This window comes from Mytilus edulis, chromosome 5 (genome assembly GCF_963676685.1).
Source record: "Mytilus edulis chromosome 5, xbMytEdul2.2, whole genome shotgun sequence".
Taxonomy (NCBI): domain Eukaryota; kingdom Metazoa; phylum Mollusca; class Bivalvia; order Mytilida; family Mytilidae; genus Mytilus; species Mytilus edulis.
Genome location: NC_092348.1, coordinates 89229401 through 89255047, shown reverse-complemented (window position 1 = coordinate 89255047; position 25647 = coordinate 89229401). Strand labels below are relative to the sequence as shown.

At 33.2% G+C, this 25647-nt stretch overlaps 1 protein-coding gene and 1 pseudogene across 2 annotated transcripts in view; both read right to left on the bottom strand.

Moving 5' to 3' along the window:
• Positions 1-25647, bottom strand: part of LOC139524754 (pre-mRNA-splicing factor ATP-dependent RNA helicase PRP16-like) — a 72921-nt gene that overhangs the window by 32336 nt on the left and 14938 nt on the right. For both annotated transcript variants that reach the window (XM_071319813.1, XM_071319812.1), the window contains exons 10-19: positions 17975-18055; positions 16497-16658; positions 15943-16089; positions 9295-9505; positions 8912-8974; positions 7546-7701; positions 6322-6422; positions 4077-4123; positions 1754-1916; positions 417-581 (exon numbers count right to left, since the gene is read on the bottom strand). In XM_071319813.1, the coding sequence (XP_071175914.1) occupies positions 417-581; positions 1754-1916; positions 4077-4123; positions 6322-6422; positions 7546-7701; positions 8912-8974; positions 9295-9505; positions 15943-16089; positions 16497-16658; positions 17975-18055 (1296 nt within the window). The remainder of the gene's footprint in view (positions 1-416; positions 582-1753; positions 1917-4076; positions 4124-6321; positions 6423-7545; positions 7702-8911; positions 8975-9294; positions 9506-15942; positions 16090-16496; positions 16659-17974; positions 18056-25647) is intronic.
• On the bottom strand, positions 22894-25575 carry LOC139524759 (transcription factor AP-2-alpha pseudogene; annotated as a pseudogene).

Here is a 25647-nt window from a genome sequence, read left to right as displayed (position 1 = left end):
TATCCTGTTACTTATAATAAGTACTGAAACATCATAACCAAAAGCATCTGAAAACTAGACATGAAGCTTCCAGTACCCTTTGAAACATAAAGCTTTTAAAACAGTTTATGCCACTGTTGTATATCCCTATGTCTGGTATTCTAGACTGGCGAAATAATGGACATACACAATCAGAAACTTCTTAAAATAAAGTATCTGAATACAAGGTATGAAGCCTGCACGTCATTTACACTCTGAAATAAAAATCTTTATTCAAACATTTACACTGGATTACTTACCAATATTTCAGCACTACACTGCATTTCAAGGGAGACAATCAATATTTTAGACATGGCTGGATTACTTACCAATATGTCAGCACTACACTGCATCTCAAGGGAGACAATCAACATTTTAGACATGGCTGGATTACTTACCAATATTTCAGCACTGCACTGCATTTCAAGGGAGACAATCAACATTTTAGACATAGCTGGATCTAGTGGAAATTCTACCATTTGTCGACCCATTGGTGTCAGACATCCTGTGTTATCTATGGCCCCTAATATCCATAACTGATACATGGAATTTAATATGTTGTCCTAAAATATGAATTGACAGAATTTATTACAATCTTTCTTAATTTTTTTCTTAACTTTAGGACAATGCTTTTAGAAATTGAGATACCAATTATTTTTACAGATCTACTGAACACATTTTTGCCTCATTCAAAAAGTAAAAGATATATTCAAAAGACACAGCTGACTTGTCTTATATTTTCTTTAAAACTGAATCAAAACAGAATGGATTGCAGTGATTAAACATCAGTAATGTAATATCATAAATACAAAGGAGTAGGGGCATTAAGGCCTGATTTTGGCCCAAGAAAATAAAATATTTGATAACTATTTCAAATTGGCATATAATGCTTAGAAATGCATAGGGTCAAGAAATATAAATGAAAAAAATAAGGATTTTTATCTTATGACGTCATAATTATGTCATTGTATGTATTATTTTCACAAAAGCGATGACAAATACAGAATTTATGTAGTTTTCTATCTTTATTTCCATTGTGGAAACATCGTGCGCAGCCAAGAAACAACAAAATAATTAACACAAGCTTTATTATAACTATTGACATAATCTCGCCAAATATAAAGTTGTTTCTTGGGTGCAAACATACTTTTTCAATGTAAAAATATACTTAAAATTTGATGAAAAACAAGGAAAATCATGACATTTTACAAAATATTGAAATTAAGTCATGATTTGTTGCCAAGGTAATTCGTTCAATGACAAATGTGATTTGTTTTTTCTGAATACCTTGTATCTTAGTCAAATTTTCAGTAATTTAAGAATATGTATGATAACTTTTAAATTTGCAGTAATTTTTGGGCCAAATAAGGGCCTTATTGTCCCTACTCCTTTATGCCAACTATCTTAACTCTCTAAAGTAGGTCATTGTGACCCAAATGTTGTAAAACATTGATGAAATTTACAGATGAAAATAATTTTAATATGCAACCATAGCTTTACACCAAATGGACCTTACTGCAAACTTTAATTAGTTTAAATTATAAATGAAAAACAACCCAAATGTCAAAATATGACAAATTTCATATTTCAACTTAAAATTGTAATTACAGCAACTGCTTTTAAATGTTTGATGTGTTCTTATTTCAAGCCAGAGTTTAGATTTCCGAGAAATTGCCAATTTTTTACCTGAGCCAGAGCTTTGCATTACCTAATATCAAATTAACCAAGTTATTACCTGTGGGGGAGGGTCCATGAAATGAAATTTTAACAGATCTTGGACCCCTAGTGACTTCAGTAATAATACAACGTTAGCTAAGTTGGTCCTCTGCATCTCGGGTATGGTTGTAATTAACATTTCATCTTTATATTGTCTCTGTGTATATAGTCTGTAACAGTGGCTAAAAATAAGAAAAAAAATATTTAGTTTCTGACTTGTATTTATCAAATTCATACTCATAAGAAAAAACAATGCTGTTTTATGCTTTAATATTTTTTTGTATATGTTCAGTATTTAGGGCTCACTTTGTTCAACATTGAAATTTACAAAACAGCAACGACCGCGTAGCAGAGACAGATGCCCGAATAGTCCATTTGCCATTACCGATTCGATTCTGTTACACACTTTTTAAACAAATTACTTCCCTTTATTGATCAAAGACTGGTTCTAAATTGGACAAAATTGGCTTTTGCCCAGGCAAAGCAAGATCAGCTGAAAATGATATATTTATAATTAGATGGCGTTTTTACAAAATTTTAGTGTAAAATAACTATTGTTATCAGAAGTATTTAGCTTAACAACAAATTAAATGTGATTGAAAGATTTGAAAAAATTAGAGGTTAAACACATAACACACAGATAAATTTGCTCTTTCTGCTAGCTCTACATTGTCAATAAAAATTGATGTCCCTCCTAAGGGAGACAACTTAAAATAGATCTCTAACTACAGGGTAAATTACAGGAATTGATAAACAGACTTTTTCCACACAGATAAAATTCACAATAAGAATATTTTTTGGGTTCACAATATCTGCCTAAATACACAGATAAAAGTTGCACTAGATCTGATCTGGTAACTCCTCTTGGTCTTTAGTTAAGCATTAGCTACTTTCCCTTTCCTCCATAATGACGCCTTATGACGCCACCCCCTTTACTCGATAATGATGCCTTTTGAAGCCTGTGTAGTGCCTCAGTTGAAACGTCTTACCTATGAAAAAACTTTATCAGACTTCAAAAAATTGTATCTAATATAAAAAGGATATTCATGAGTATATCTGTCTAGATTTTCATTAATAATATTTTTGTTTTCACAATGCATTAATACTTTAAAACTGATGCTTTTTTTTTTATTGAAAAAATCAAATGCGATTCAAGTATGTAAAAAAAAATTACACAGAGGAAAGGGATTATGTAGGCAAAAATTTTGTACCTGTGGTAAATTTTTTATTGTAAAAAACATTTTTGGACCTAATCGGAAAGTCAGATCTCACCCCTTGTTACAAACCTGATCTTATTCTGCAAGTCCTTCTTGGTCTATGTTTCAAAAACAACTCAAATTACATAAATGAAGAATGCGTCCATGCGACACAGACGATGCCCCTGCTTGCATATCATATTAAGATATAAAGGGAAATTATGAAGAACAATAAAAGTGATGCTACCCAAATTTGTACTTGATCTGTGTTTAATGGTAAAAAGTAGTGACTATTGTGTTTAAGTTTCATAACTTTTGGTTCAGGCAAACTAAAGATAAAAAATGCAAATGAAAAATTCAGCAATTTTTCCAATTGTTACAGTACAAAAAAAAAAAAAGTAATGCCACAAATTTCCACCGTGATCTATATTTTGTTGTCATGAGTAATGTGTATAAGTTTCATAATCTTTGGTTGAGGCAAACTTAAGTTGGAGAACTGAAACCAATTTGTAAAGGGGCATAACTCATGAACGGTTAAAGTGATGCCTCCATAATCCATAAATTTGATCTGTATTTTGTAATAATAAGCATTGTGTATAAGATTCATAACATTTGGTTGAGGCAAACTAAAGTTAGAGAACGGAAACCAACTTTGGAATGTACAGGACGTAGGTACGTACAAGGGACAGACAAGGGTAAAACTAAATGCCCCCTCTGCTACAGCTGGGGCATAAAAATGTTCTCTTGGCCTTTTTAATAATGACTATTAATGATAAATCAAATACTTTAATCATCAAAGGCCATTTTTCTCAATTTCTTTTGATAACTTATTACTTGGTCTGTTATTAACCCTTTCCTCCATAATGACGCTTTTTGGGGCCACCCCCAATACTCCATAATGACGCCTTTTGACGCCTGTGTAGTACCTCAGTTGAAACGCTTTGACTACAAAATGTCTGCATCAGACTTAAAAAAATTAGCATCCATTCATAAGAATATCTGATTTGAATTTCATTGATGAAATATTCATTTTCACAATGTATTAATACTTTAAACCCGATGATTTCTTTTTTATTAAAAAAATTCTATGCAAATCAAGTATGTAAGAAAATAAATTCCACGGAGGAAAGGGTTAAACTAACTTACCCTGGACCTGTTCTCCCAGCCCTTCCAGATCTCTGGTTAGCATTTGCCTGTAAAAATGAACAAAATACACAGAGCTACTAACATTAAATTTAATGATACCATCTGACCACAAGCTAAAAGTTGGTAATGGAAAGAGGAGAGTTTAATACTTTTATAGTTTAATTTTACTGAAAATCAAAATATATGTTCATTCATAAAGGTACTAAATCACCAGACTGACTCTTTTAATCCTTTGGTCCATTCATCTCCCAAGTTTTATCTAAAGAGCTAGTTTTCTGTTCAATTTATGCAAATTGAAATATATATGCCTTACAATGTACTTGTGAGGAAGACAGAAGAAACTTTTGGAAATGATATAAACATAGGTTAAAAGTAGGTTAAAAAATAGGTTTCAATTATAAAATAATGGAAGATAACTGTTGTTAGATTTCAGGACTAACCAGATGCTCCGCAGGGCATAGCTTTATACGACCGCAGAGGTTGAACCCTGAACGGTTGGGGCAAGTATGGACACAACATTCAAGCTGGATTCAGCTCTAAATTTGGATTGTGATTAAATAGTTGACACAGCATAGGTTTCTGACACAGAATGAATGTGTTCTAATGAACTTAAAATTTTTGTTTTCTCTTAGAGCAATTCACTATGCTGTTGAATATTAATCCTCTCAAAAAAATGTTTGAAGAAATTTTCTTTTTTATTTATGAAATTTCAAATGAGAAAAATTGAACCCAATTTTTTTAATCACATCTCCCTTTCCCTTATTCCAAAACTAATCTCAATTAAAATTTCTAATGGAGTTTGCAACAATAACTACTCATTTAAATACATCATAAAATATTAAGATGTAAAAAAAACTGCTTGTTATCACTGAATGGTAAAGATTATTTTAATTTATCAGTTGGTAGTAAAAAGTGAATATACATTGTATATTGTATATAACAAAGATTTAAGTTGATTCTGGACAAAGAAAGATAACTCCAATTAAAAAAAAATCTTGCTATTACACAATATTTTGCAATTAGATATTTCTTGCTTACTATTCTGGACAAAGAAAGATAACTCTAATTAAAAAAAAATTTGCTATTTCACAATATTGTGCAATTAGATATTTCAACAAAGTTTAATTTTGGACCCTTTGGGCCCCTTATTCTGTTGGGACCAAAACTCCCAAAATCAATACCAACCTTCCTTTTATGGTCATAAACCTTGTGTTTAAATTTCATAGATTTCTATTTACTTATACTAACGTTATGGTGCGAAAACCAAGAAAAATGCTTATTTGGGTCCCTTTTTGGCCCCTAATTCCTAAACTGTTGGGACCTAAACTCCCAAAATCAATACCAACCTTCCTTTTGTAGTCATTAACATTGTGTTTAAATTTCATTGATTTCTATTTACTTAAACTAAAGTTATTGTGCGAAAAACCAAGAATAATGCTTATTTGGGCCCTTTTTTGGCCCCTAATTCCTAAACTGTTGAAACCAAAACTCCCAAAATCAATCCCAACCGTTCTTTTGTGGTCATAAACCTTGTGTCAAAATTTCATAGATTTCTATTAACTTAAACTAAAGTTATAGTGCGAAAACCAAGAAAATGCTTATTTGGGCCCTTTTTGGCCCCTAATTCCTAAAATGTTGGGACCAAAACTCCCAAAATCAAAACCAACCTTCCTTTTGTGGTCATAAACCTTGTGTTAAAATTTCATAGATTTCCATTCACTTTTACTAAAGTTAGAGTGCGAAAACTAAAAGTATTCGGACGACGACGACGACGACGACGACAACGTGATAGCAATATACGACGAAAATTTTTTCAAATTTTGCGGTCGTATAAAAACCAAGTTCTTGCACAAAATCTATCTTGCTCTAAGATTCTTTTTATGTGTGATATTGTCTTCAGTTTAACCTATAGATTTGATATCTTGTTTCCTGCATTAGTAGCACAGATGAACGTATGAAGAAATATCAACAAAACAAAATGGTTTAAAAGTGAAGTTGTCTCCCTTGCTCAGAATTGCCATAATAGAAAATATAAAAACAAGAAGACATCTATTTGAGCAGTTTTGCCTAGGAACCAAATGCTAGACAAATGTATTTCCTATGAAGCCACAGTATCAAAGGTGTTGTTGATTTATCATGCTGTGTACCTGTATTTCTTTAATTAGTAAATTTCTTTGCACAATTTCAATTAAAAGATAATAAATTCATTCATTCCAGATTTATGTTTTTAAGGTAAATTACCTACCTGACTAATTGGGAAGACTTGGAGAGAATCCATACCAATCTTTGGATTAAACACCTTTAGTTTACAGTATCCAGCATCAACAACAAAAAATATACCATCCACTGTAAAACAGTTTGTATCAATGTTAATCTTAATATATCATCAAGAGATCTGGTATGATTATCAATGGTATAAGAAGCCATCAGATATCAAAGGAAAAGGATAATAACAACTGGGTCAATATCCCTAATGGACCTTGAGATGAGAAACACAGATTTATGACTCTCATTAAAAATTAGTCTGCCATACAATTGTGGGAACTAGTTTTAAAAATTGAAATAAATGAACTAGGACTGGTGTTTTATAAAGATCATGTGATGTGAAAAAAAGTATACAAAATAAACCTGAACAAATAATTACAAAGGACATATTTGCAATGATTTTTATGGTCAGAATTTTGGGATTATTTCATGAGGACAGTGACATTTTTCACTATCTTTCAGGATTGGGCACTTGACAAATCAAAAATCGCACAACACATGTGCAAGTCTCTCAGCTTCAAAATGAGCTATCATACATATCAATTTTTACGATATGGCCTGAGCAACAGAAGAAAACATTAACATTACCGCCTATGGAGAATCTATTACTCATATTGCCCCAACTGAAGGTCTTCAACAAAAAACAATTTTACTATAAAATATAAGACAATCATCAAAAAGTACTGTGGATTATATATTTTCATGTGTGTCAATTTTAATGGATTGACAGAAAATTTTATTTTCTTAGATAGTTCATTTTGTGGTTTTGCCAAAGTCTACAAAGTCTACATATAAGCCTATAGAAAGTTTGTCCTTTGTTGAACATTTTAATTTGAGGTTCACCTTAACCCACAAAAATTACGCCTTTGGTTTTCATATTTTTTTCATGATAGGACCTTTTAAAATGTACCATTCAGTAGGGTTTGTTGAAGGCCATACAGTGTCATATGGTTGCTCACATTCACATATTTTTTTCATGATAGGACCTTTTAAAATGTACCATTCAGTAGGGTTTGCACATTGTTGAAGGCCATACAGTGACATATGGTTGCTCACATTCACATAATTTTTCTCTGGTAGGAAATTGTCTTATCTGCAATCATAACATATCTCCTTATTTTACTAAAGATAGCAGTATATTCATGATATTTAATAGATGTTTTCAAAGGCATAAAAACAATTTTCTACTTTATGACAAAGTTACCTGTTAATGATGTTTCTGCTATATTAGTAGCTACTATACACTTCCTCATACCACCCGGAGCTTTCTCAAATATCTTGGCTTGTAAGTCACTAGGTAACTGGGAATATATAGGCAGGATGGCTAATGGTGGGGCATCATCTAGTTCTTCTAGTCTTTCTGTAAAATATAACAGATTATGTAAATTAAACATGCTGGATGGCTATTGGCATGATTGGTGTTCATATTTATTCAGTTTAACCATGAAAATTAAGGTCACCTTGGGACGACAGAAAATTGACCTTATAAGAAGTGTGACCTTAAAATTCAGGTTGAAACTGCATAGGCATTACTACAGTATGATAAGAAGAGTGTAACCAGCTGACATTTAACACAGTTGACCTTTATAACAGGTTTGACTGTATTTAGATACTTCTCAATACTTTTGCGTTGGTGTATTCAATCCTGTATACAACTTGATAAAATAAAAACATGATTGGTTAAATGAATTCCAAAAAAACATAGGAAACTCAAAGGAGTAGGTTCAGTAAGACCCCTTTTTGGCCCCAAAATATAGCAGTTTTACTAAATTGTGAAAATGTAATCTTTTAGATATTTACTGGAAAGAAGAATGCTTCTGCTACATAAATATGGGCGGTTTTTGACAATACAATGTACATATATCGGGTACTAGCATCATTAAATCATGCTAAATTACTGAAATCTTCACAATTTTAGCATTTTAGTTTAATTTTAGACGGTTTCCGTCTTAAATGAAAGTGGCCGCATTCGTGTTCATTCATAATATTGAAATGTAAGTTGTATTTGGTGATAATACATAACATATATAAAGGTTGAGGATGAACACGGATGCGGCCACTTTCATTTTTGACAAAAACCATCTGAAAAGTGACGTTTTTTGGCATATTTGATGGATTTTTCATATTTAAGCTTGAATTGGAGTGTTTTTAATGACTAAATCAGTTAAAATCTTTCCCCAAAAAGTATTGAATCAATTGAAATAGACACTTAAGTGTTTAAAAAGTGTCCAAAATCTTTCGTTAGATAAACTTGAATTTTGAGGCCGAAATCGGCTCTTACCGGACCTACTCCTTTATGGGAAGGGAAAATCATGATTGCGCAACAACTTTCTTTTTATCTTATTTGCATAACCCCCCTTTTTTTTCAATTATAAAATTATGGTGTTCCAGGGGTTGGAATGGTGGAACCCTTTTTCAAATTTGTTTGATCTGCACCTGTTCATTTGAAATAATTTACAATCTACTTTAATAAGGGAAAACAATTGACTAAGGAACGAAACATGCAAAAAATTGAACAAAAAGTGATGTTGCGTAAATGATTAGACCATAGCAGCCCAGTTATTACATACCTGCCAATATTTCACATGTGACTTCAATATCTTCCTGTCCTGGCATGAAAACCAATATATCACCTATAACACAATGAAAAGTCAATAAAATATGGAGAATGAAAATTCATAAAACTTAACTTTTATTCTTATCATTTCATTCTAATATAAATCTACCAAACCCGAAAGTTTGTTGTCATCCTGATAGGGCTTTGAATTCATAAATCACTTCTATACTTTATTCTTAATTTATGGCAAATGTATTTAGTAAAAAAAGTGTATCTTAATTTCTAAGGGTACGTCTGTGCTAAACATGCTAAATATAGATTATCTATTTTCTGCACGCTGATATTTAAAAATATCTTTTCACAAATATCAATGTGTTTGATAGGTTTGATACTTACCATCCAGACCCATTAAATGTATCTGTAATGATTGTTTAATAGCGGCATCCACATAGTCCTCAACAGTGTTCCTACTAAAGAATATCTCCACTGGGAATGTCCGCCCGGGGATAATAAATTCTGGAACATTACCAAAGAATTTGGCAAACTTTGTGGAATCCATTGTGGCTGAGGTGACAATTAGTTTTAGATCAGTTCTCCTTGCAACCACCTGAAATGAAGTAAAAATTACAACATGGTATATTGGCAGTTACAAAAGGGGTACCAACCTATCTATGACATCCTGCCAACAAAGTGGACAACATTAAAAATTTAAAATATACATAAATTGTGAAGATTAAGTATGTACTTAGGTGATTTTAGGTGAAATTAAATATATCAAGAATTTAAAATTGATACTATAGGCTTGGAGAGTATCTATCAGTTAAGGATCAAAATAAGCTAAAAGTATTAATAGGTCATTGAGCTCTCTTTGGAGATATTTGATTTATAAAATATGGCGGAAAAAGGCTGACTCTGACTTTTACCTTATATCTGCATTGGTATTATTTGGGTCTCAAATCAAAAGAAAGAAAATCAAGAATCTGCTTAAATTTTGTCAAATGCCCTTTTATAAACTATGAGGTCTTATATTAAAAGATAAATAGGTGTTATGGGGCAAAATATTTTACCTTGTATCTAATGGAAAAAAACCCAGGAGTCTGAACATCTGACACAAATTCCAAAACCTCACCTTAGTACATCCTTAAGCTCTTTAATAACTCACCATTTAAACCAAAAACCATATACATTGTAACTAATTTTAATGGAAACATGTCTATTTAATTTGAATGACAGCAGATTGGTATAAGAAGTTCATTTACTGCAATAGCCTGTTAACACTGAGGTTGAGAGTCCCAACCCTGCTCTTGGCAAGTTTCCCTTGACTCTAATCTTAATTAAATAGTATTGCTAGTTTTTCTGTCATAGGTCTTGGGTTGCTCCAAGTATACCAGCTTCTTCCATCCATAAAAACTTGCAATCATGAAATAGCCAAGAATGCTGAATGTGGCATTAAATGCCACTAATCAACTAATCAATTTGAAATGTATTAAATGGCTGGAACTGTTAGCATTAAACTCAATATTGTATTGTAAGGTGTAACAGCTGGATAAAGGATCTGCATAAATTTGATAATGAAAATTATTTTTTGTGAATGCCAATTTATGTAGGAAAAGATCCTTGAAATACTGGACCTAAAACTTTTCTTATCATACATATTTCATATGATGAATAAGGTGTATAACATGCACTTCCTTGGTTGTTACACAAAATATATGCAAACGAATATATCTTTATGAATAGGGGTACCAGTCATGATTGTTTACCATGCATACAGTTAAAGGTGAACAGTAATTCATGTTGTACACAAAACCAGCTGTTCTTTTATTTTGTTTTGGGGTTGTTTTATATCATTGACATAAACCCAAAATCTTCTTATATTTAAATTGTTTCAGTATATAGTTTGTTTGCTAAAAAAACTAGAGGCTCTAAAGAGCCTGTGTCGCTCACCTTGGTCTATGTGAATATTAAACAATGGACACAGATGGATTCATGACAAAATTGTGTTTTGGTGATGGTGATGTGTTTGTAGATCTTACTTTACTAAACATTCTTGCTGCTTACAATTATCTCTATCTATAACAGTACTTTCTGTGGAAAATGTTATTGAAAATCTTCAAATTTTAAGAAAATTGTTAAAAATTGACTATGAAGGGCAATAACTCCTTAGGGGGTCAATTGACTATTTTGGTCATACTGACTTATTTTTAGTTCTTACTTTGCTGTACATTATTGTTGTTTACAGTTTATCTCTATCTATAATAATATTCAAGATAATTACAAAAAAACAGCAAAATTTCCTCAAAATTACCAATTCAGGGGCAGCAACCTAACAACCGATTATCCGATTCATCTGAAAATTCCAGGGCAGATAGATCGTGGCCTGATCAACAATTTTACTTCCTGTCAGATTTGCTCTTAATGCTTTGGTTTTTGAGTTATAAGCCAAAAACTGCATTTTACCCCCATGTTCTATTTTTAGCCATGGCGGCCATCTTGGTTTGTTGGCCAAGTTACCGGACACATTTCTTTAACTAGATACCCCAATGATGATTATGGCTAAGTTTGGTTAAATTTGGCCCAGTAGTTTCAGAGAAGAAGATTTTTCTAAAAGATTACTAAGATTTATGAACTAGAGGCTCTAAAGAGCCTGTGTCGCTCACCTTGGTCTATGTGAATATTAAAGGAAGCAGATGGATTCATGACAAAATTGTGTTTTGGTGATGGTGATGTGTTTGTACATCTTACTTTACTGAACATTCTTGCTGCTTAAAATTATCTCTATCTATAATGAACTTGGCCCATTAGTTTCAGTTGAAAATGTTAGTAAAAATTTACAAATTTTATGAAAATTGTTAAAAATTGACTATAAAGAACAATAACTCCTAAGGGGGTCAATTGACCATTTCGGTCATGTTGACTTATTTGTAAATCTTACTTTGGTGAACATTATTGCTGTTTACAGTTTATCTCTATCTATAATAATATTCAAGATAATAACCAAAAAGAGCAAAATTTCCTTAAAATTACTAATTCAGGGCCAGCAACCCAACAACGGGTTGTCCGATTCATCTAAAAATTTCAGAGCAGATAAATGTTGACCTGATTAACAATTTTACCCCATGTCAGATTTGCTCTAAATGCTTTGGGTTTTGAGTTATAAGCTAAAAACTGCATTTTACACCATGTTCTATTTTTAGCCATGGCGGCCATCTTGGTTGGATGGCCGGGTCACCGGACACATTTTTCAAACTACTAACCCAAAAGATCATTGTGGCCAAGTTTGGATTAATTTGGCCCAGTAGTTTCAGAGGAGAAGATTTTTGTAAAATATTACTAAGATTTATGAAAAATGGTTAAAAATTTACTATAAAGGGCAATAACTCCTAAAGGGGTCAATTGACCATTTCGGTCATGTTGACTTATTTGTAAGTCTTACTTTGGTGAACATTATTGCTGTTTATAGTTTATCTCTATCTATTATTATATTCAAGATAATAACCAAAAAGAGCAAAATTTCCTTAAAATTACTAATTCAGGGCCAGCAACCCAACATTCATCTAAAAATTTCTGAGCAGATAAATGTTGACCTGATAAACAATTTTTTTTCCCATGTCAGATTTGCTCTTAATGCTTTGGGTTTTGAGTTGTAAGCCAAAAACTGCATTTTACACCATGTTCTATTTTTAGCCATGGCGGCCATCTTGGTTGGATGGCTGGGTCACCAGACACATTTTTCAAACTACTAACCCAAAAAATCATTGTGGCCAAGTTTGGATTAATTTGGCCCAGTAGTTTCAGAGGAGAAGATTTTTGTAAAATATTACTAAGATTTACGAAAAATGATTAAAAATTGACTATAAAGGGCAATAACTCCTAAAGGGGTCAACTGACCATTTCAGTCATGTTGACTTATTTGTAGATCTTACTTTGCTGAACATTATTGCTGTTTATAGTTTATTTCTATCTATAATAATATTCAAGATAATAACCAAAAAGAGCAAAATTTCCTTAAAATTACTAATTCAGGGCCAGCAACCCAACAACGGGTTGTCCGATTCATCTAAAAATTTCAGAGCAGATAAATCTTCACCTGATAAACAATTTTTTCCCATGTCAGATTTGCTCTAAATGCTTTGGGTTTTGAGTTATAAGCCAAAAACTGCATTTTACACCATGTTCTATTTTTAGCCATGGCGGCCATCTTGGTTGGATGGCCGGGTCACCGGACACATTTTTCAAACTACTAACCCAAAAGATCATTGTGGCCAAGTTTGGATTAATTTGGCCTAGTAGTTTCAGAGGAGAAGATTTTTGTAAAATATTACTAAGATTTACGAAAAATGGTTAAAAATTGACTATAAAGGGCAATAACTCCTAAAGGGGTCAACTGACCATTTCAGTCATGTTGACTTATTTGTAGATCTTACTTTGCTGAACATTATTGCTGTTTATAGTTTATCTCTATCTATAATAATATTCAAGATAATAACCAAAAAGAGCAAAATTTCCTTAAAATTACTAATTCAGGGCCAGCAACCCAACAACGAGTTGTCCGATTCATCTAAAAATTTCAGAGCAGATAAATCTTCACCTGAGAAACAATTTTTTCCCATGTCAGATTTGCTCTAAATGCTTTGGGTTTTGAGTTATAAGCCACAAACTGCATTTTACACCATGTTCTATTTTTAGCCATGGCAGCCATCTTGGTTGGATGGCCGGGTCACCGGACACATTTTTCAAACTACTAACCCAAAAGATCATTGTGGCCAAGTTTGGATTAATTTGGCCCAGTAGTTTCAGAGGAGAAGATTTTTGTAAAATATTACTAAGATTTACGAAAAATGGTTAAAAATTGACTATTAAGGGCAATAACTCCTAAAGGGGTCAACTGACCATTTCAGTCATGTTGACTTATTTGTAAATCTTACTTTGCTGAACATTATTGCTGTTTATAGTTTATCTCTATCTATAATAATATTCAAGATAATAACCAAAAACAGCAAAATTTCCTTAAAATTACTAATTCAGGGGCAGCAACCCAACAACGGGTTATCCGATTCATCTGAAAATTTCAGGGCAGATAGATCTTCACCTGTTTAACAATTCTACCCCATGTCAGATTTGCTCTAAATGCTTTGGTTTTTGAGTTATAAGCCAAAAACTGCATTTTACCCCTATGTTCTATTTTTAGCCATGGCGGCCATCTTGGATGATTGGCCGGGTCACCGGACACATTTTTTAAACTACTAACCCAAAAGATCATTGTGGCCAAGTTTGGATTAATTTGGCCCAGTAGTTTCAGAGGAGAAGATTTTTGTAAAATATTACTAAGATTTATGAAAAATGGTTAAAAATTGACTATAAAGGGCAATAACTCCTAAAGGGGTCAATTGACCATTTCGGTCATGTTGACTTATTTGTAAGTCTTACTTTGCTGAACATTATTGCTGTTTATAGTTTATCTCTATCTATAATAATATTCAAGATAATAACCAAAAACAGCAAAATTTCCTTAAAATTACTAATTCAGGGGCAGCAGCCCAACAACGGGTTATCCGATTCATCTGAAAATTTCAGGGCAGATAGATCTTCACCTGTTAAACAATTCTACCCCATGTCAGATTTGCTCTAAATGCTTTGGTTTTTGAGTTATAAGCCAAAAACTGCGTTTTACCCCTATGTTCTATTTTTAGCCATGGCGGCCATCTTGGATGGTTGGCTGGGTCACCGGACACATTTTTTAAACTAGATACCCCAATGATGATTGTTGCCAAGTTTGGTTTAATTTGGCCCAGTAGTTTCAGAGGAGAAGATTTTTGTAAAAGTTAACGACGACGACGGACGACGGACGCCGGACGCCGGACGCCAAGTGATGAGAAAAGCTCACTTGGCCTTTTAGGCCAGGTGAGCTAAAAATGGTTAAAAATTGACTATAAATGGCAATAACTCCTAAAGTGGTCAACTGACCATTTTGGTCATGTTAACTTATTTCTAGATCTTACTTTGCTGAACATTATTGCTGTTTACAGTTTATCTCTATCTATAATAATATTCAAGATAATAACCAAAAACAGCAAAATTTCCTTAAAATTACCATTTCAGGGACAGCAACCAAACAAGGAAATGTCCGATTCATCTGAAAATTCCAGGGCAGATACATTGTGACCTGATCAACAATTTTACTTCCTGTCAGATTTGCTCTAAATGCTTTGGTTTTTGAGTTATAAGCCACAAACTGCATTTTAACCCTATGTTCTATTTTTAGCCATGGCGGCCATCTTGGTTGGTTGGCCGGGTCACCGGACACATTTTTAAACAAGATACCCCAATGATGATTATGGCCAAGTTTGGTTAAATTTGGCACAGTAGTTTCAGAGGAGAAGATTTTTATAAAAGATAACTAAGATTTACGAAAAATGGTTAAAAATTGACTATAAAGGGCAATAACTCCTAAAGTGGTCAACTGACCATTTCGATCATGTTGACTTATTTGTAGATCTTACTTTGCTGAACATTATTGCTGTTTACAGTTTATCTCTATCTATAATAATATTCAAGATAATAACCAAAAACAGCAAAATTTCCTTAAAATTACTAATTCAGGGGCAGCAACCCACCAACGGGTTATCCGATTCATCTGAAAATTTCAGGGCAGATAGATCTTCACCTGTTTAACAATTCTACCCCATGTCAGATTTGCTCTAAATGCTTTGGTTTTTGAGTTATAAGCCAAAAACTGCATTTTACCCCTATGTTCTATTTTTAGCCATGGTGGCCATCTTGGATGGTTGGCCGGGCCACCGGACACATTTTTTAAACTAGATACCCGAATGATGATTGTGGCCAAGTTTGGTTTAATTTGGCCCAGTAGTTTCAGAGGAGAAGATTTTTGTAAAAGTTAACGACGACGACGGATGACGGACGACAGACGCCGACGGACGCCAAGTGATGGAGAAAAGCTCACTTGGTCTTTTAGGCCAGGTGAGCTAAAAATTCATTTCCAGATAACTCTTAATCAAAATTTTGTGACAATGTTGAACTAACCTCTCGTAATAAACCAAATAATACATCTGTATTTAATGATCTTTCGTGAGCTTCATCCATAATGATTGCACTGTAGTTATCCAGGTCCTGCTCTCGTAACGATTCTCTCAGTAATATTCCATCTGTCATATACTTTATCACAGTATTCTGAAACATTATTTTACATGATATTATATGTTTTGGCAATATTTACAGTCAAACCCCATTTACAAGTATATAATAATAAAGTGTCTAACATATCTTGCAAGCCAATAACTGAATCAGAAACATATAATATCAAAATGAGGCAAATCACACTGAAGTGTTCCTGACATTTAAAAACCAGAACAGTTTACTTAAAAGCTATTCAACTGCACCTAACATACATAAAACATTCTACGCAAAAACAATGCTGGGAAATATCTGTTATGCATAAATTACTACTCATTATTTATAACATTTCTAAAATGCAAGCTATGTCACTAAAAAATATATTTAAAGAATCTACTCATTAATAATTGAAGTAATACTGATTAAAAGCCATCAATTTTCATGAAGACTGATTCAATTTTTACCTCTGAAGTGCAGTCCTCAAATCTAATGGCATAACCAACATCATCTCCAAGTTTGACTTGCATTTCTTCTGATACTCTCTTAGCTACAGACATGGCTGCCACTCTCCTAGGCTGGGTACATCCCACCATACCACATTTAGTATAACCATCTTCGTGTAGGTACTGTAATATAAGGTAAACAACAAAAGATTGAAGGAAACATATGCACATCCTTCTTAAGGTGGTACCTAACACTACAGGGAGATAACTCTGTAAAGTCAGCTAAACGTTTTAATTACGTTGTGTTGTAAAAGAAATTTTAAGCTTCTCAATGATCAAAATTGATGTTTGTTAAACTGCTATATAACCAGTGTAATTTTTCTGACAAAACGGTTGGTTCAAAATTTTAAAATTTTTTATATTTTTGTTAAAGGGTCAAAGTAAATATTTTGACAAAATTTTATGAAAATTAAACGAGCCAAATTAATTTTAGTGAAAGTGTTGGGTACCACCTTAATATTTCACAAAGAGTTGATATACAATCAGAATTCTTTTCAGTACAATATTATTTATTTTTTTGGCGTTTTACATGATCTTATGTCTTTGTTAATTGTGAAAAAAATTGAATTTGAAGTTCACATTAAATTAACTCGACAACGAATAATAGCTATTTATAAAATGGGACAGTTGAACTTATATACCTTGACAAACAGGAAATAATTCTGTGGAAAGCTTTCATTTGTTTTGAAATCAAACATTATTTCAACATTTTCTTTTGGAGTACATGTACCAGCATTATTAGATATAGAACAAATACTACCCTTTGATTCCATCTGTTGGTACACTCAAGTTTTAAATATTTGTGACTTTTGATATGACTTTTTCAGTGTTTTTGTAAGTTTTTTTCTGTGCTTAGTATAGATCTAAAAAGTCAAGCCTATTTCAACTGATTTCCATAGTTTGTTCTTATGTTGTGCTTTTACACCACCGTCCCAGGTCAGGAGAGGTTTGGGGCCAACAAACATGGTCAACCTCTCTACATTCTGTGTCCTGTCCCAAGTCAGTGGTTGTCCTTTGTTGTGGAAAATCATATTTGATTTTCTTAAATTGTTAAATCAACCATTAGTTTTCTTGTTGGAATTAATTTACATTTTTTTAGCCTTTTATAGCTTGCAATGCGATATGTGTTTTACTTTTTGTTAAAGGCAGTACAGTGATGCCTAGTTATGATGACTGCAATGCCATTGAGTCTCTGGTGGATTTCTATCCCATTGGCAATCATACCTCAAGTTCTTAGTTTTATGTTTAGGGTTTAATTTCATTTTTTATTTACTGCAAAAATTTATGCATAGTGTTTTTCTTTGTTTCAGAAGGCATTTTCCTAGGAACAAATTTTTTCTGATTTATGCTTGTCAGTGTACAGTGGTATGATGTGGCAATATTTCACCATGATCAGCTGATGGTTGAGATAGTCTCGTATTAACTGAAGCTTTAGGTACCTGTGTGAGCTGTGTGGTCTTTCCAGAACCCGTTTCTCCAACTATGATCACAATACTGTTGTCTCTGATCACATTAAGTAACTGAAAAATAATAAAGCTGCATTTAAGAATATGAAACATTGTTATGGCAGAAAGTATCTATTAAGGTGGTACCCAACACCTTGACTAAAACAAATTTGGCTGGTTTATTTTTCATAAAATTTTGACAAAGTATTTACATTTACCTTTGACAAAAATATAAAATTTAAAAAAAATTTGAACCAAACAATTTATCAGAAAAATTTCACTGGTTATATAGCAGTTTGACAAACACTAGTTTTGATCATCGAGAAGCTTATTATTCCCTTAAAAACACAACGTAATTTAAATGTTTATCTGATTTTACAGAGTTATCTCCCTGTAGTGTTAGGTATCACCTTAAAAGAAAACTTGGGTATTATGCTGGGCTTTTGGAAGAAAGTATTTTTTACTGAAGAAATGATATTTACTTTCCTTATTCTTTTACAAAATGTATAAACTAGATATTATCTTATGTTCTAAACTTCAATATACATGTACTGTGGATTCATTTAATTTCATGGGTATCAATTTTCGTGGATTGAGGAAAACTTGCATTTTCTTGGATATTTGATTTCGTTGTTTTGCAGATCACTACATAGAAAGCCAATACAAAATTTTGAATTTGTTGAACATTTGAATTCATTGTAACATGTATCAACAAAACCCACTAAAATTGGTATCCAAAGAAAAATAATGGATCCATCGTAGGTATTACTCATTGCTACTGGTAATTATATAATAATCAATGTTTATATGAAGAGCTGAATCAAGTTTTAAGTCATATTCGTGTTAAAAATCAAAATATATTCCAATGTGGAGAATAAGGATAATTAAACAACATCTTTGTTAAAATTTTTATCAACTACAAGAATGTTTTCGTTGACGTCTTTGTTAGATTAGGCACCTTTGTCACATTGGCAATCATTCCACATCTCCTTATTTTATATACCGGTAGTTTCATCATATAAATCTTACCTAAATTATAAACATTTTTATTTGTATGCAAACCAGATGTACTGAACTTGTATTATAAACTACTATGAAGAATAAAAGGGGGATTGTTAGCCAAAAAAATCAAAGCGCTGTAAGCGCTGAAGGCAGTTAACCAAAAACCAAGTTCTCAAACATGTAGGGGTAGGCAGAGGATTTAGGGGGGTGCCCCCCCCCCCCTTTTGGGAAAAAAAATAGTTGCTTATATAGGGAATCACTGAAGCGTGACTGGAGCGGGTCCCCTCTTAGGATGGTCAGTGGGCCCCCACTTATGAAAATTTCTGGATCCGCTACTGGGGGTAGGGTGACCCTAGGGACTTCCCCTACATTTCATTTTATTTGTTATATTGTCCCATACATGAATATATATGGTTTAGGGGGGGGGATCTCATTGGTTTCTAAGTTCTCAAACAGGAGGGGTAGGGTGACCCCAGGGACTCCCCCTATATTTCATTTAATTAGTTATATTGGCCCATACATGAATATATATTGTTTCGGGGTGGGGATCTTGACCGTTTCCAAGTTCTTAAACAGGAGGGTTGGGGTGACCACAGGGACTTCCCCTATATTTCATTTGATTTGTTATATTGTCCCATACATGAGTATATATGGTTTAGGGGTGAGGATCTTGACCATTTCCAAGTTCTCAAACAGGAGGGTGTACAGTGACCCCAGGGACGCCCCCTATCTTTCATTTAAACTGTTATATTGTCCCGTACATGAATATATATGGTTAAGGGTTGGGGATCTCAACGGGTTTCAAATTCTCAAACAGGAGGGGTGGGGTGACCCAAGGGACTCCCTCTATATTTAATCTGATTTGTTATATTGTCCCATACATGAATATATATGGTTTAAGGTTGGGGATCTCGACCATTTTTAAATTCTAAAACAGGAGGGTTGGGGTGACCCCCAGCGACTCTTCCTATATTTCATTTGATTTTTCATATTGTCACAAACATGAATATATATGGTTAAAGGGTGTGGATCTCGACCGTTTCCAAGTTCTCAAACAGGAGGGTGGGGTAACTCTATGGACTCCCCCTATATTTCATTATATTGTCCTATACTTGAATATATGCAGGGGCAGATTCAGTCGGGGGGGCGTGCACCCCCCATAAATTTGCAAAGCATGGGTTGTTCTCAGCTTAAAGAATATTCCGATAATTTTACCTCAATATTTTTTTAGCCTCGCTCTGCTCGGAGAAAATTTAAGTTAGCACCCCTCCTAACCTAAAATCCTGGATCTGCTCCTCATATGGTTTAGGGGTGGGAGCTCGACCGTTTCCAAGTTATTAAACAGGAGGGGGTGGAGTGGCCCAAAGGATGCCACCTATATATCATATGATTTACTTACATTCAGGTATATATAATATAGTTGCATTATTTGTGAAAATAAAGAAACTTTCAGCTACTTTAATTGACCCTTCAAAACTGAGATAAAAAAAATAATCCTTTGAAATTGCAGTACTATGTTTACACTTTAAAAGCATCTCACATGCATTATCATCATTTATCACTGATAAAGAAAATTTAGACTGTGACCATGAACATGTATATTGTTAGATATACTGTTCCCAGCTGTCACGTTGTATTGGATTTTTAAATTAAAATTTGTCAAAAAGAATTTTGAGTTTCTGCATAAAATATTTTTTTGCTTTTTCTTTCTTTTATATATATCTTTTGATTTATAATTCTAGTGTTTATATTCATTTACCATGCATAGATGTATTTTTTTCACCTGCGTAATTGATCGCCAAACCCGGAATTACCCTTATCCGCTTCCGGGATCGGATCCGATATTATAAAATTTTGTCTTCACGGCCGCCATTGTTATGTTTTTACAATGTTGTTTTTGTCAATCAGATACGATTTTACTCGAATTTAAACAATATTTGTCGGCTATTTTCTGTATAAAGCTAGCGATTGAACAAAACGAACATCGCTGTCATGAATAATAATGATAAAAATAAGTTTTTAGCTCGTTTAATTGGAGACTTTGGTGAACATGGTGAAAAGGTAATGGTTTGCCAAGTTAACTCTTATTTTCTTTCAAGTGGAAGGTGACTATGTCGGGCGTAGCTAGAAACCAACTATCCTAGGCGAAATTCCGCTTGCAAAAGTGGAAGGTCGCGGATCTCGGACCACTGCTTATTTGCACACCTGCCTCCAAATTGAAAAGATACGAACATTTCTTTTTCTAATTTGAAATTGCCGCCAACAGCATGAACAGTTGAACTTATTATATAATAGACTACTGACGTAGTTGTACTACGTATTGATGACAAACAATATTCCTACGACTTTTGCCATTTGGGAAATCTAAACTACTTGTCTTAAGAGATTTTCGGCGATTAAATATTTCATACAATTGTTCTTTGACATCTTGGCCGAAAGTACAAGTCATAATGAACTACACAAGGGTTCTTAATAAGCACTACTTCCTATGTGTAACTTCAAAACTTTTGGATAAATCGACGATCATTTAAGGTCTTTCTGATCATATTTTTTGTAATCCAGAATAAAAAGTATTAAAAAAGTGTTCAATTAGTTATATATAACATAGTAGCGAGCTAGATAATAACAATGGCAAGTATTTCAGCATTTATTGGGAAGAACACAAATCTAGGGTGCTCGCATAATGCAGCTTAACTGCATAATGAAAATGGAAATGGGGAATGTGTCAAAGCGACAACAACCCGACCATAGAGCAGAAACAGCTGAAGGCCACCAATGGGTCTTCAATGTAGCGAGAAACTCCCGCACCCGGAGTCATCCTTCTTTCTCACTTGGACACATAAGAGCATAACCAAGCATATTTGATAAAGAGAATTAAATTGATGGACTGGACAAAATCATTTTCTCAGCCATCAGGCCATATGGTCACATAATAGTCACACTTTAAGATTGACCTTGACCTTGTATATATTATTGTATACCATATAGTATTACTGTGATACTAGTAAATCGTAAATCAATTAACATGTGTGAAGAAGTATTTTACTTATAAACAAATATCAATTTGTTCAATTTCCTTGAGATTCACAAGAACTGCAAACAGATGGTATAAACTATTTCCTATTGAAAGGGGAAAAAACAAACAATTAAAAATTCAGAACAATTAATTATTAGTTGTGAAGAAGAAATGTGTTCAAAGTTAATCAAAATTTTGTGATGTTTTTGTTGTAAATTAGCACATCTGTTCTCTTTCAAATAATGATGCAAATTTTGTTAAAAATTTTAGCATTGCCAATCACCTATTTCAAAACATAAACTGAAAGGCAGACGATAAAGATATACACTTATGAGATAACAATCTTCCTTCATTTTTATGTCACTTGTGTATATTAACAAAAGGCAACATCAATGTTTGAAGGTTCAATAAGGGCCTAAGAAGCTGAGTATTGGAATTCCTTCTAGTTCCTTCAACTTTGAAGGGCCACCAATATTTTTCAGAAAGAGTTAACCTTTATTTTACATACAAGGCATCAAAACGTCAAAGAGTATAAGACAGAACAAAATGTTCACGATTTGTTTCTTTGGCATATGTTTCTTTTAAAGGTATCTCCATTAGTTCGAAAGGGCAACTACCGGTATATGTTCTAAGTAGTTATGGCCCTTTAATTAAAGGAGTGATATCACTCTTCAGGCTATGTCCTCAGGAAAATAACCTTTGAGAGTGCACAATTAAGGTTATTCTTCTTTTCTAAGGGATATAATTATTTGTAGTTATTTATAAAAGAGTAGCGCTTTTTGTAGTAAAGTTGGTTTAACATCATAAATAATTAAGTTTCTTGCACAAACGTTTTTGGGCAACACAGTTTAAATAAATCTTTTTTTTTTTTTTTAATGGTTTTTAAAGTAGTCAAATCTATTCAGCATGTTGAAATATGTTTTTGAAAAGATTATGTTAAAATAATTCAGCTAGAACAAAGGTTAGTTAGAGGTGAAAACTGTAACAATAAAAACGAAATTGCCCACTTGCAAAACTATTGGTTGACATATGAATGGTTCTTTGTAACATTCTAATTCTGTTTTACTTTTTATTTTCTGTTTTTTTTATTTGAGCACCTGTATTTAATGAGGAAAAGGTAAAACCACGCCATGTCTTATCTTCTAAGTTGATGGTAGATGAATTTGGCTATTCTTTTTAGTTATCTTTTGACATTTTGCTCTTTTAAATATTTAGAGCAGACATATTTCATAACTGTATTCTATATTTAAGTATTCTGTCATTGGTGACATTGTTTTAAGTGTTTTTTTTCTGATTTTACAGCATAAAAATTAAAATTGTTTGAAATTTCACATGTTTATTTTGTTTGCTTTTAAATATCTTTTTTGTTGTTCTGTTCTACTTGTTTTTTTTTTTTTGTTTTTTTTCTTTTTCTTTTTTTCTTAGCAATATCTACACATATAAGGACATTTCTACATATTTACTCTTATTTCTTCTGTTCTGATCGATGCCATTCTTACTTCAAACTTGTTGCTTATTGACATTCTCAAATTTTAGGATTTAACCTTTCAACCACAACAGAACAGTCAAAACATAAATTTGATTTAAAAAACTTTAATTATATTAGTAACATATTATCTACATTTGAAAACAAGTTATACAATGTGCATGTTAAATAAACAAAACAACAACTCATGATTCACATGAACGAAAAAGTCAAACCTTTTGCAATGTCATTAAACATAAAACAAAATATCATAAGTTCATAATATCAAATACACAACAAAGTATTTAGTGAAAATTTTAACTTATCTGAGTTCTGTTATAAATTTCAGCACCAACTATGCCACTTAAAATCCTCAATCATAATATAAATCCTAAATCTAAAATCACAATGATGAATATTAACACAGTCCTATGGATTTCTCAACTATGCTCATAAAAACCAGAGCACTTACACAATATACAAGCACTTAAACAAAACAATGTCATTACTATTTCACACAATGTTCTTTATTTCTTGTCATTGTCACCACTCTGTGATAATCCTTTATCCATCATCTTTAGCATCTCATTCAGGTAACTGTTGACTGCTGTCAGTGATGCTACAATAGCAGGAGATCCAAAGCCATGAGTTATCAAACTGAAGTGTGTTAAATGTTTCTGTATTCCAGGCTCCAGAATAGGTTGAGGTCTTGTGTTACCTAATGGTGAACGATCTTGGTTAAGTAAATCCATAAACTCCTTCAGAATTTGTTTAGTAGCTAGTACCATGTTTTTCCTCGCAATGATCTCCTGAGGGTCGTTTCGATTATATTGACGAACATTGTACTCAGCAACTTGATGAGAAGGAAATTCTGTCTCACATAAGAATCCATAATCACGAGCTAACCGTACTGCTTCACCTTCCACAAGAGATGTCATGAGTGTAACATTAGCTGCCTTCCTTCTACCAGCTTGTAAAGATAGTCCTATTTGGTCAAGTTTGCATCTGAGGGTACGTCCTCCATCCTTTGACTTAGCTCTACGTAGAACACCACCTAGTAATGAAGCATTCAAACATTCAGGGGGAGACAATCTTCTCTGAATTTCAGCCACAGTAACTTTGTATTTTGATGTAGAACTGAGAAGTGATAAACGTCCTGGTACAGCACAGAACACATCAGCTGGTGAAGCAATTCCAGCCACTAGAACATCTCTTCTATTGTCAACTGGACGAATTGATTTATGCAAGATACCTATATTAACATCATCACTACATCCATCATCACTTCCATCTTGGCAAACATCAATAGGCATGACTTCTTGGTTGTGTTGGTGCTGTATAAACTGAGTGGTTTGGTCAGGGTATCCCTGGTAGACAGGCATTATAGCAGCAGGTCTGTGTATCTCACCATGTTCCATCCTAGGAGCTTCTGCTGGTACGGCCAGTCCCTGCATGTGATGATGAAGTGGTTCTTCTTTGTATCGAAGGCCATTGTGAACTGGTGGAAACCCTGGATGGAAGCCACCGATTGGAGGATACACATCAGGATTGAAGCTTGGATGGAATTCTAGTCCTGGTTGATGTAAGTTGCTGGGTGGTGGAAAGTAAGGCAGAGAGAATTCTGATGCTCCAGCATGAAGATATCTGGGTGGTGGTACACCATTAGCTGCTATTGAGGTAACAAGCTGTTCTAATCCCTCATCAGAACGGTTCTGATTCTGACCCTGGTAGTCACCACCATTGTACATGTTTCCTTGCTCAGTATTCATCTTACAAACTGATTAAGGTGTTTTTTTTCAAAATCTCCAAATTTCACAATATTTCAAACAGAACAGTAAAAGTATATATCAATGTCAAAGTTCAACTTCCAAATGAATGCCAACAATATATGTTATTACTGTATATGTGATCACTGTAGTTGTAGACTTAATTGGTATGAAAACAAGATATGATCTGGTATGGGTCTAATGGGAGACTATATACTATGTCTGGGAGAGGATTTCTCACCCCTGTGTAAACAGAGGAAATCTCAACATCAAGTTTGAGGAATACTACAACTTTCTCATTGTGTGTCTGATAATTAGATTATTTAATTGTTGTGCAATTACAGGTTTGTAATTAACTAATTACACCTGTACTCAGATAAACAACAATGTGACAGGTAGGAAAGGATAATTACATTGT